The 12376-nt window shown below is 40.8% G+C and overlaps 1 protein-coding gene across 1 annotated transcript in view; it reads right to left on the bottom strand.

Annotated features, from left to right (window-relative positions):
- The window catches only part of MDN1 (midasin AAA ATPase 1), a 462551-nt gene that overhangs the window by 61530 nt on the left and 388645 nt on the right, over positions 1 to 12376 (bottom strand). Inside the window, exons 78-82 of the mRNA XM_077487249.1 lie at positions 8406 to 8521; positions 7285 to 7686; positions 6934 to 7160; positions 2458 to 2607; positions 60 to 232 (exon numbers count right to left, since the gene is read on the bottom strand). Coding sequence (XP_077343375.1) covers positions 60 to 232; positions 2458 to 2607; positions 6934 to 7160; positions 7285 to 7686; positions 8406 to 8521 — 1068 coding nt within the window. The remainder of the gene's footprint in view (positions 1 to 59; positions 233 to 2457; positions 2608 to 6933; positions 7161 to 7284; positions 7687 to 8405; positions 8522 to 12376) is intronic.

Genomic DNA, 12376 nt, shown 5'->3' with positions numbered 1-12376 from the left:
GTTCAACTTTAAGACTGTATATATGCAATTACTACTGGACTAAAAATGTGCTTGCTAACCAAGTGCTTGTCCTTGATGCAGTCTTCACCATAGGTTTTAAGTCTCTCAAGAAGCTTAGTGACTTCAAAGATTACAGCCTGTACATCCAAAGCTTTCAAATCACGATAGAGGTCTTCAGTCAAGAGCCTTGTAATGAGGCCTTCTTGCAGGCTGTTCAATGTGTTCTCTTCTGCTGCAACGACAAAAAATGGCAATAGAGACAAAATCATGTATTGTAAAATCCTGATTTAAGTGGGGATGAATTTTGGAAAGTACATTTAAAGTACAGTCTCATTGCATTTCACTTATGAAAGTAATGCAGTTAAATGTTAAAAGGAAGCTTTAATGCTAATCGCCTGTCATACCAATGATTCTATACTTTCTGACCAAGAAAGTATAGAATAAGCATTTACTACAAAGTATTTAGCAGGTTTCGGGAGCTATAGAGGATAAGCATTTATTGCAAGATAGTTCCCAGGTGTTTCAGAAACATTTAAGAAAAGAACAAAAACAAAAAAGGTTCTTGCTACCACAACGAATTTCAAATATGATAGCATAATATGAGAACACAACATGATTTTAATGTTCAGGAAAACCAATTGACAATATTTTTAACCAATGTGAAATATATTTAACTGTCCGCAATCACCCTTGCACCATCTGTGTCCAAGTTCAATTTAGTTGGCCTAGCGCCTACGTGGTCTACCCATACAACATACAGTGGATATATAAAAAAAAAAAAAAAAAAAAAAAAAAACGACACACCCGTTAAAATGTCAGGTTTCTGTGATGTAAAAAATAAATAAATAAAAAAAAAAAAAGGGACAAAGAAAAATCATTCCAGAACTTTTTCCATCTTTAATGCAACCTATAAACTGTACAACTCAATTAAAAAACAAAGTGAAATCTTTTGGGGGTGGGGGATGGGTGGAGTAAATAAAGTAAAATAATCTGGTTGCAAAAGTGTGTACACCCTATTATAACTGGGGATGTAGCTTTGTTCAGAATTAAGCAATCACATGGCTTCACCAGAAGATTAAAGTTTTGGAATGGCCCAGCCAGAGCCCAGACCTGAATCCGATTGAAAATCTGTGGGTGATCTGAACAGGGCTGTGCACAGGAGATTCTCTCGCAATCTGACAGATTTGGAGTGTTTTTGCAAAGAGTTGGCAAATATTGCCAAGTCAAGATGTGCCTTGCCGATAGATTCACTTGTATCCAAAAAGACTGAGTGCTGTAATAAAATCAAAAGGTGCTTCAACAAAGTAATAGTGTAAGGAGTTGTACAGTTTATATGTCAGATTATAAGGTGTAAAAAGTTTCCGACATAATTTATCTTCATTTTTTTTACATCACAGAAACATGACATTTTAACAGCGGCGTGTAGACTTTTTATATCTACTGCATAAAAATGAACATCAGGCATAGCAGAAAAAGTAGAAGCATAAATGCCAAATCCACATATGTGATTCATTTTTTAATTGTTTCATTGAGCCAGGTTTCATTTAATAAAGCATTAAAGTCCATAAACTCCAGGCAATGGCTAAAAGCTACTTTTCCCAGATATCAGACGAGCCTAAACACTGTCTCCTTGTATGCCTACATGTAGCTAGGCCTGAAGTGCTGTGCCACAATATTTATTCCAGTTGTAAAAGAGTACAATAAGCGGGTATTGTTTCAGGGGCTAAGACCCACCCCTTTCAAAAGAACTTGTAAGAAAGACTGGTGTGTGTGAATAGATTCTTTTAATACAGAACATAATTGATGGGTAGGAAAAAATGCTTGAACACTATTGTATGGCAAATTCAAATTTCAGTTCTTTTTAAAATCACAGACCTAGATGACCATAGAGCTTCTACATGTAGAGCCCCTTGGTTTGCCATTTCACACCTAGAGAATCTACATGCTATGAAGTGGCATTAAGAAAACTCTCATGGTAACCAGTGTCATTTGCCCATGCTACTAATCCTTGTGTCTAGATCAAATTCCAATCCATGTATGAGCAGGCTGGTTGTACAGAAGTTGGAAAATCTCTAAGATCAGCGCTGATCAGTGTATTCTGACAGTAAGAAAGTTTCCCAGCTGTCAGAATACAAAGGCTCAGTGGGAGTCATTCCCCATTCATCCATCTCAAAATGTGGATGGGAGAATGTGGTAATCTTTTTTCATTTAACCCACTGGCTGAACCAAAAAAAAAAAACAACTATTGAATATATATGCCTTAGAGGTAGGACCCTCGATGGACTGTGCTTGTGCTCAATAAAGCTGATTTTACCCTTTGAAAGTGGTGAATGGCTCAGGGTCTTTCTGAATCATTCCACATATATTGTGATCAAAAGGACATAATGGAGATGTCTGCAAATCATTTCACGTAAACAATTTTTACAATTTAAGAATTATGTACAGAGAGCCTCTTACCTCCTTCCTCTTTTTTTACAGTTTCTTCAATTTTCTTGATGGTTTTGGTTTTCGCCTCAAGTGTCTGAATCGCATATAGAATTTTTTTTATGGTGGCTTCCACTTGGTCTGAAAAATCTTGGACGTATTTTTCATCAGACTCCTGGTTCCCTTTTGAGAAGCAAAATTCCAATTTCAGACAGCAATCACAATAGGATTTTTTTCTTGGAGTAACAGAAGTCAATGGCAAACAAAATTGTAGGTCAGCTCAGGGTATAACCCCTCCTACTACAAAAGTATCTATAAATTTTGTAGCACAGCAGTACTAAAGAGCATGGTAATTACCATAGGGGGGCCCCTCAACTCAAAAGGATTTTATGGCTAGTACAAAAATCCCCATTTTCTCCCTCATGCATTGAGGGACAAAGGAAGTCTAGAAACTTTGGGACCTCCAAATCAGTCCAACTGAGAGGCGAGCAACAAAGCACAGCAAGGCCCAATATAAAACAGAAAAACTGGAACTTAAAGTGGGAGTCCGCCGGGACTCCGCGTTTTTTTTTTTTTTTTTTTTAAAAGCCAGCAGCTACAAATACTGCAGCTGCTGACTTTTAAAATAGTGACACTTACCTGTCCAGCGATGTCGGCACCCGAAGCCGATCTCTAGATCGTCTCTCGGGTCCTGCTGCCATCTTAGGTATGGGAATCAGGAAATTGAGCCTTTCGGCTTCATTTCCCGGTTCCCTACTGCGCATGCGCGAGTTGCGCTGCGCAATAAGGACGGTCCCCGCTGCCTCTGGGATCTGTGTGTTTCCCAGCAGGCAGCGGGGCACTTGCGGAAAGGGGCGTAATCTACGCCCCTTTCCGCAGAGAGCTATCCCGGAAGTGGGTGCAGATACCTGTACTGTACAGGTATCTGCACCCCCCTGAAAGGTGCCAATTGTGGCGCCGGAGGGGGGGAGGGTTCCGATGAGCGGAAGGTCCACTTTAGGGTGAACCTCCGCTTTAAAGAGAACATTACACCTGAAGCTGGCATCATATCAGGCAGAAAAGTTCACCTAGTAAAACTTAAAGAATGTGTGAACAGAAAACTAAGCAGCTTTACAAATCTGAGAAATGTCTGCCCATTGATATTCTCTCTGGAGAGGACGCAAGAGGGGATATAATCACAAAATACAAATCTTTCACTGGTAACTGTAGCATGGGAGAAAACCATTTAATCTCAAGTCGCTAAATACACAAGGTCACACAAATGGTTAAATCTTAAACTGTGTAAGGATTTCTTTGCTGTTAGAAGGATAAAAACATGGAACATTCTTCCCCAATAGTGGGTATCAATGGGAAGTGTAGATGAATAAAAAAGAATAAATTATATTATATATATATATATATATATTAGGAGGTGTTTCTCAGCAAAAATATATTGGGATATGAATATTAGTAACATACATACTATATTATTTATTAGAGGTCGACCGATATGGGTTTTTCTCTGGCCGATATTTAGAAATTGCGGCGGCCGATATATGATGCTGTTTTTTTTGGCCCGATTTCTTCCCCCCCCACCCCCCCCCCCCCCTTCATTTCATAAAATCTAACAGACAACTTTCACACTGGGGCGTTTTTGGGCTAAAAATAGTGCCTGTAAAATAGCTCCGCTGCAGTCTGTGTGAAAGCCTGAGTGCCTTATCACTGAGGTGATGTGCTGGCAGGACGTTAAACAAAATGTCCTGCAAGCGGCACCTTTGGCGTGGTGTATACTGCTCCTCCACCACTCCTGCCCATTGAGATGAATGGGCACCGCTGCGAAGCGCCTGCAATGCGATTTGGCAGCGGCGCTTTACGGGCCCATTTAATCCCTTCCTCGGCCACTAGCTGGGTTATAACTGGCCCGCTAGCAGCCGAATAGTGCCGCTAAAACTAGCAGCGTTTTACCGTCAACGCCTGCCCACTCCAACAAAACAAACCTCTAATCAGTTCACTTGTGTGTATAATTTAGATAAAAAAAAAAATAAAAAAAAACACTATATATTAAATACACAAAACTTTTGGATGAAGAAAAATGGGCTGTTTTAGTTTTTTTTAAATCCGTGTATTTTTTTTCCAAAAAAATTGCGTTTGAAAGGCCGCTACGCAAATACCGTGTGACATAAAATATTGCAACAACCACTATTTTATTCTCTAGGATCTCTGCTAATATATATATATATATATATATATATATAGCAGAAAATACAAGATTTCTACTTGTAAGCAACAAGTGTCAGAATAGATTTAGTCTTTAAATGGTTAAACTGAGAACTCAAGTTTCAATTCATTCATAAGTGTAAGCATTGTATCTCTTTGAGATATATGTATATATAGATATATATATATATATATATAGATATATATATATATATATATATATATATATATATATATGTATATATATATATATATATATATATGTATATATATATATATGTATATGTATATATATATATATATATATATATATATATATATATATATTTTTTTTTTTTTTCCTTGGCAGACTGCCCAGAGAGGAGACAAGTCGCTTCACAGATTAAGTTCAAGCAACTTGCATTGACTTCTATTACAGAAGTCTTTTGCAAGTCACGCTGAAGATATAATCAGGCTTTTTTTTATCAGCACAATCGGCCGATGCCGATTAACGCCAAATATCGGCCTGCCGATATATCTGTCGACCTCTAAATATATATATATTTGAATTGGATGGACCTGATCTAGTAAAACAGCAGACTGATCTTCTTGCTTCAGAGTGATGTAAACTGCATCAATAAAGGCCATATTACATGGTAATAATAGCATTAGAGTGCAACTTCCCAGGGATAAGCTCAGTAAAGGTCTATGTAACTTGGCCTTGAAGGCCAATGGATCAGAAGCCACTAGGGTTGTGGGCAAGTCAGATAGAGAATTCTACATGGTGAGTGAATGGGAGTGTGGCCTATGACGTCTGATCAGTCAGGAAAGCACGACAACTGCAAAAAGCAAAGAACCCACCCACACCTCCAATGGAGGCAATGAAAACTCAGAGAAGATGAGACACTAGCAATATGGATTCAGGCTACAGACATCCGCACCAATAGTGGGCATGCTGAAAGCAACGATGTTGAGCAATGTGTAGGCTCAGTGCAAGAGGTAAAACAAAGTACTCTCAAAACCTCACCTGCTGCCAGCAGACCAGGGCAATGACTGAAAGGTTAAATGGCCAAAACGTGACCAAAGTCACACTGTAGCAGGGCAGCGAGATCAGCTCAAATTTCCACAAGGCTCTGCACCGCATAAACAGCAGCAGGGAGATGCTTTGTTGACAATGCGGGGGAGGGGGGGGGAGCGAGGCCTGCTTGCGACTCCACCCAGCAGATGACAACTCTATTCCCCAAAGCGTTCGCACCTTATATAGCAAGACCATTGGTAAATGGGTAAAAGCACCCTAATTTTCCATCATTACCTGTTGCTCATAGTGCACTGCCTAACCTACTCACCAAGTCAGTCAGGGATCGGGCAATGTCAGTGGCTGTGGGAGCTGAAAAAATCCACAGCTAAGTTAATCAGAATTGAGACTGAAAGGTGACTCAGAACTGGGGTCACCCCCCTTCTCAGACTCCCTGTCCTCCTCCTCCACCCCCCCTTGTCCCCCGCAGTGGCTTCCCTCCTTTCCCGCCAGCTTTAGGGGATCTGTCAGGATGGAGAGCAGAGGAAGGGACCGGTCATTTACCAGTCCCTGCCTTATCCGATATGGACACAGCTAGCGAGATCACTCCTGTGTCCTGTGAAAACTGAGCAGCGTAACTTGCTCAGTTTTCACCCTCCTGCCCTACCAACACTGTCCCAACTGCCATTATAATAATGTTATTTTAACTTCCAGTGTGCACGAGGCCTAAACCTCAACCACCAAGAAAATCCAATTGTTGCACACCGAAACCTTTCATAAACCAAGCTGAACAGGCAAATTTAAACAAATAACTTAGTGGTTTTCAGCAAGAGCTCCTTTTTCTCTTTATGTCAAATACTTTTCCAAAGCTGGCTGTACTTTATCTGGTCTGCTTATATGAGCAGCCCATGTTCAATAGTTATTTCTGTACAGGGTTGTAGTACAAGCCTTACAAAAACACACACATTACAGTACTATTTGCTTGAGTGTGTAGATTTTCACCTTCAATCCTAGCTACCCGATATGAAGAGGTGCACACTGGCTTTAGTACCTATAATTAACAATAAGTAGCTCTTTGTAACAGTAGGCTAAAGCTGGAAATGTGACAGACTATTGAAGCAAAGGCCACAGGGACACATTTCTAAATGATGGGTGTTCTATGTGACAATTGAATAGTGTAAAATTTATGTTAAAAAGTGCACCTAAATTTGTTTCCTTACTCCATCTTCATGTATTGTTTATCATTTACAGTACCCTATTTCTTCTGTCCAAAATTGACTGTACTTTTGCACATCGCTCCACTTAAAAGTTCATCTTACTCTTTGCTCGTCCAATCGCCTGTAGACGCGACTTCCACAAGGAGAACTCCCTTCCTGCGATACGGATCTCTTCTCTGAGGTAGTGAATGCTCTTCAGAAAGATCATGTGCTGTGCAGCCTCCTTCACTTCTGTCTCTGGTAGAACAAACAGCAACTCAAGATCCCTTAAGTCTACAGCGACCTCCTGCATAGTGTCCACTGCTGCTGAACAAGCTTCGAAGTTTGTCCTGATATAAAAAGTAAAAACACAAAAAAAGCTAACTCATTATGAATTCTTAATTCCACCAAATAAAATTTCATCCAGTCAGATCAGAATTTGAATTATTAAAGGCCTTTGGAAGACCTGCTCACCAAGAATAAAAGGCAGTTCCACCAGGCTGTGGTCGTAACTTATCCATAGCTTCCTTAGCGTTCTTTACTTCTCTTAACATTTTTGTCACTGAGGCATTCAGTTGCTGCCAGTCACTGTCTGATTTGCGCATGGTGCACAGCTTTGGCAGCCAGTCAGCAGTAGCGGGAGATGGCATGTTTAAATCTGTTGTCTTAGATATACCATCTTCACTTTCACTCATTTTTACAGGACAGCACTCTAGAAACAATGAGAGCTCCTTCAGTACAACACTGCACTGTGTAATCAGGTGCTGCAGTCGATCAAGCCATTGTTGCATCCCGTCCTGAGGTGGGAAAGCAATCTTGTAGTCATTAGATGTATCTAAGCATGAATGAATCTCCTGAATGCTGCTCAACAATTTTCTGAAACATGAAAGAAAACAAAGTGAAAAAAGTGGAGAAAAACAAAACAAAAGTTACTTAAGCCAACCATACTCTACTATGAGCCATCAGGTGCTTAGACAATTTAATATTCAGCTAAATTTTAACAGCCTTTGGAAATTTCCTATTACTAAATTATTTACATGGCAAGAGTGCACTGGGTTCTTTATCTCTGAAGAAACCTTCCTGATTGGAATACAGCATGACTGCACAAAGTGTTTATAACAAGTATAAGGCCTCATGTACCCTGCTGCTGCTAAACGGTTGTTGAGAGGCAGTTGGACACTTTTTTCAACTGCCCCTGAACTCATTCAATGTTATCTTATGTATACATGTACACAGGTTCGTTTACTGTGGTTTTTAGGCAGTTGCGTTTATAGGCCTTTTTTTGAAGGGGAAAAAAAAAATGAGTTCAGACGCCGAAGTTTCCGACGTCAAACACGTCTACACATGGCTAAACGCGGTAAACAGTGTTTCGTTTATAGGCGTTTTTCCCCTTTAGACTTTTTTTTTTTTTTTAGAAACGCTTCTAAACGTAAAAGCAGCATGTAAACACGGCAAAATGGACGTTTTAAACATGGGTTACTATCTGTCAAGTTAAATCGTTCAGGAGAGGTTGTAAAAAGGTTCCGTGTACGTGAAACCTTAGTCTAGTCAAATATATTCTTAACTTTAAAAGGATTAAGAGGCCTTGAAGGTACCTAAAAATAATCCACTGTTCATTGACAGCTGTGAGGGAGCTCCTTTGCTTCACAAGGACCTTTAGCAGGTGACCAGAAAAACCCTTGCATCGCTCTATGTTTCCCAATCCAAGTTCCTGAGAAGATGGGAAAAAAAAAAACACAGCAAGTTAGTGATAAGTGTAAGTGATTGTAAAGTCTAGTTTATTTTTTTAATCTATAAAACAAACATGTTATACTTACCTCCTATGTGCAGCTGGTTTTGCACAGGACAGCTCGGATCCTCCTCTTCTCGGGTCACTCTTTGCTGCTCCTGGCCCCTCCCGTCAAGTGCTCCCACAGCAAGCAACTTACTATGGGGGCACCCGAACCCAGAGGGCCCCTCCCCCTTTGGCCAACTGACAGCCACGGTAACCAATGGCGCCGATGCTGTGTGTCTGTCTATTGGGAGGGAGAGTCTCAGACAGCCGAGGGATTTGTGGACATCGCTACACAGAGTGGGGGCTGAGGTAAGTATTGGGAGGTGCTGGGGCAGCTGCTACACACAGAAGGCTTTTTAGCTTGATGCATTAAGATAAAAAAAAACCTTCTGCCTTTAGAACTCTTAATTTTACAGGCAAATTAAAGTGGTTGCAAACCTCAGACATGAAATATGAACAGAGAATATCCCTCTATAGCTTATACTTGTCTCAATCTAGAGCACCAAGTGTCAATTCTGTCTGCTACGTCATTCCTCTAGCAGCATGAATCACTTCTGACATTTTCCTGATACTTAAAGAAAAAGGCGACAAGGGGAAGGGGGGCTCCAGCACACAGCCTGTGATTGACAGTCTCACCTCTGCACCTGTGTGCTTTTTGAAGGGCGTGTCTCCCTCCCTTTCAATCAGCTCCCAAAACTCTCCTCACCGAGCTCTGAAGTGCCCAATTTCAGCTCAGACAAGCTTTTTAAATTCTGTGCTCTCAACAGATGGAGAAGAGAACACTGGTACAACTTATGTAGATGGATTTTTTTAATCCCTGTATACCACCTGATGCCAATCACTTCACTAGGTATACAAGAAAAAAAGCTAGCATTTAAGCTGGTAGAATCCCCCAGCAGAAAATTGGGGAAGTCATGATTAAACTGCTGAAGGAGCAAAAAAAATTAATTTAAAAGACAGACAAGACAAAACGTGCACTGCTGTCAAGGGAGGTTGAGGAAGTCTAAGGAAATTCTGAGAGAATTTGATGGAGGAGAAAGCCATGAGACAGAGCTGTCTAAGTGGAATGAAGATTCAGGAGTTCTTCTCAAACACCTGCTCCTCTGGGGTCAGCAGTGCCCTCGCAACCCTGGAACACCGCTCTCTTTGAAGTCAGATTAATACCCACAGCTCAAGTGCACAAAGATTAGCATATATACGTGAGAGTGAAGAAACACACAGGAAGCAACATTAAATATTGTGGCACAAGGTAATAAGACAAAGCAGTAGTTTGGAAAGCAAGAAACGCACCCGTTAATTTAGTGGCATATTTATTTTTTTAAACATTTTTCCTGACACTTCCTTTGCCTCCACTAATGTCAATAGATTCCTGGAATAACTGCATGCCTAGAAAGTGAGCGTTCAATACACACACAAAGTATGAAGCACACAGACTACAAAACATTTTCAATGAATACCTAAAAGGGGTAACACTGAGAATTGCTAAATCTAAATTTTACAGTAAAGAGAAATTTTGACATACCTGTAAAACTATCTTGAAGGATTCGATTTATAAGCCATTGGTCACGTGAGTACATGCTGCTTCCTTCAGGTGACTGAACATTGGCACAAGCGCCACTTTGTCTGCCCCGTAGAGTCCCCATTTAACCCTGCCCATGCAGAGGCTTCAGTCCTACCAGCAAGCAATCGGGAGATCATAGAATAGAAGTGTAGGGCCATGTGTCCTGAATGTACTCCAAGGTACAAAATTTATAGGTAAAAGGACCTGCAGTAGATGACAATTGCGTCTGGGAGGGGCACATGGATAAGAACTACACAGTAGGAGTCAGGTTATCCATGGAATACACACAACATATTATGGCTGAAAGTAAAAGTTGCAACCTTGTGTAAGGATTTATGCTATCTCAGGAGAAAGGTCATCATGAATTTCTTTGGCCCACATAGTTTGCATAATCGCCAAGGTAAGGGGCTGGCTATAGAGCCTGTCCTGCCTTCAGAAAGGTTTTTTGTAAGAGTCTTCAAGCGCCTATCCACTAAATCTTTAAAGGTGGGGGTATCTGCAATAGGGATGGTAGTGTCCGCATAATGTGCAACTATGGCTGGGTGAAAACAGACCATTTTATGAGACATTCTGCATTCATAGGATACACAGCTTCAACATTATCAGAAGGCAGAAAGCTTGGCCAATCATTGTACAAGGCCCATTTTTCTGATCCAGAACGTTAAGGATTTCTACAGAAGGTCCTCTTTTTAGAGCATTTTTAAATTTGGGGAGGTGTATTCAGAGACTAGTACACACTGCCTTGATCAGTGAATGCACAGTAGCCAGCATATGATGAGAGATGAGCAAATTCCTTAACCACTTCCGGCCCTTGGAACGTACCAGTCATGGTCAGGCTTGGAGACCACTATCAATAGCAGTAGAGAGGCTCCCACCAACCAGTTGTATAAGTGAACAAGCGGGATGATGCAGATTGTTTACTTAAAAATGCAAGATAACCATTCACTGATGTCCATTAAGGCCATAAAAAATCATTGAAAAATGGAAGCTAATGACCTACCTGGCATTTTCGAACCAAAACTTTTGAACTTGTAGGAACAAGTTAAGAGTCTTGAGATCCAGAATGGGCCAGATTCCTTACAGTTTGGAAACTTTGAAAAGGTTTGAGCAGAAACCTTGAAATCTTTATCCTAGCTGAACAGGGGTAGTGCACCCCTTGAGATAAAAGCCGATATACAGCAGCAAGAAGATCCACCTGCCATAACAGGGAAGGAGACAAGCTGGAAAGTATGAAACAACGTGAAACTCCTATCTGTGGCCCTTGTAACTAACACTCTAGACTCATTTCAAAATATATTTTGGGACCAAAGGGCCGACAGACATACCCCCTTCCACACATACACACTTTGAGAAGTGAGGGTGCTTCATGAGCTTTAACTGGCTTATCTTCTAATAAAAGAATGCCTCTGCCTTATGCTTGGCATCGGAGGACAGAGAGGGACTCAAGGAACCATTCCTAACCTCTGACAGAGGATCCACTGGTAGTGACACATGCCTTCTTTCTGGAGATGGAAAGTATTTTACACCCTGCAATCTTCAGATGCACTTATACTATACCTCAAAGGCAAAGCATTCAAAAGTTTTATGCATAGGAATTCAGCTGACAAACCTCTGAACCAGAGAATCCTGAGCATGTGGGTAGAGAATCCTTGTAATTCGGCAACTTGTATCTTGCAAGCCATTAACACTATAGTGTATGGCTGCAGGTGAGACTGACTGTGAACAGAGGCATCTGTTACGGCAGCACTGGTATTTGTGGGCCATATGTTTAGTGCAGACGAAGGCTTGATAAATTTGTCAAAAGGGTGCATGGCTGTGAAGTCTGCTTTCTATGGACTCAACAAGGCCAAAAATTCTGCCCATGAAATGTGACACTGTGGCAGAAACTTCCTGTCAAGAAATTAAAGGAAAAAAAAAAGAAAAAAAAAAAAAAAAGGTACTAGGGCCCCGAACAGACATACGATCACCCTCAAAGAAGCTAAAAAGCTGTGCCCAAGTTAGCAAATCCAATTTGACCCCTTTATTCTGGGCTTGTGATCTACTGTGCCTTTGAAATTGCTCCCACAGGAGTATTCACACTGGAAGGGTGGACATAAGTTCCCAATGCACTCCAAAGGGAAAACCTAGATAAGGGCACCCTGGGCTGGCTTTCACCCAGTACTATCAACTTTAGTAGTAGTATAAAATGGCAAAATAACCCCATCCTGGCTTCAACCAAATACCCCCTGCAG

Source organism: Lithobates pipiens, unplaced genomic scaffold (assembly GCF_037356315.1).
Source record: "Lithobates pipiens isolate NorthernLeopardFrog02 unplaced genomic scaffold, aLitPip1_a1.2 Scaffold_18, whole genome shotgun sequence".
Classification (NCBI taxonomy): Eukaryota; Metazoa; Chordata; class Amphibia; order Anura; family Ranidae; genus Lithobates; species Lithobates pipiens.
Note: the sequence above shows the minus strand (reverse complement) of the source record. Positions and strands in the feature narration are given on the sequence as shown.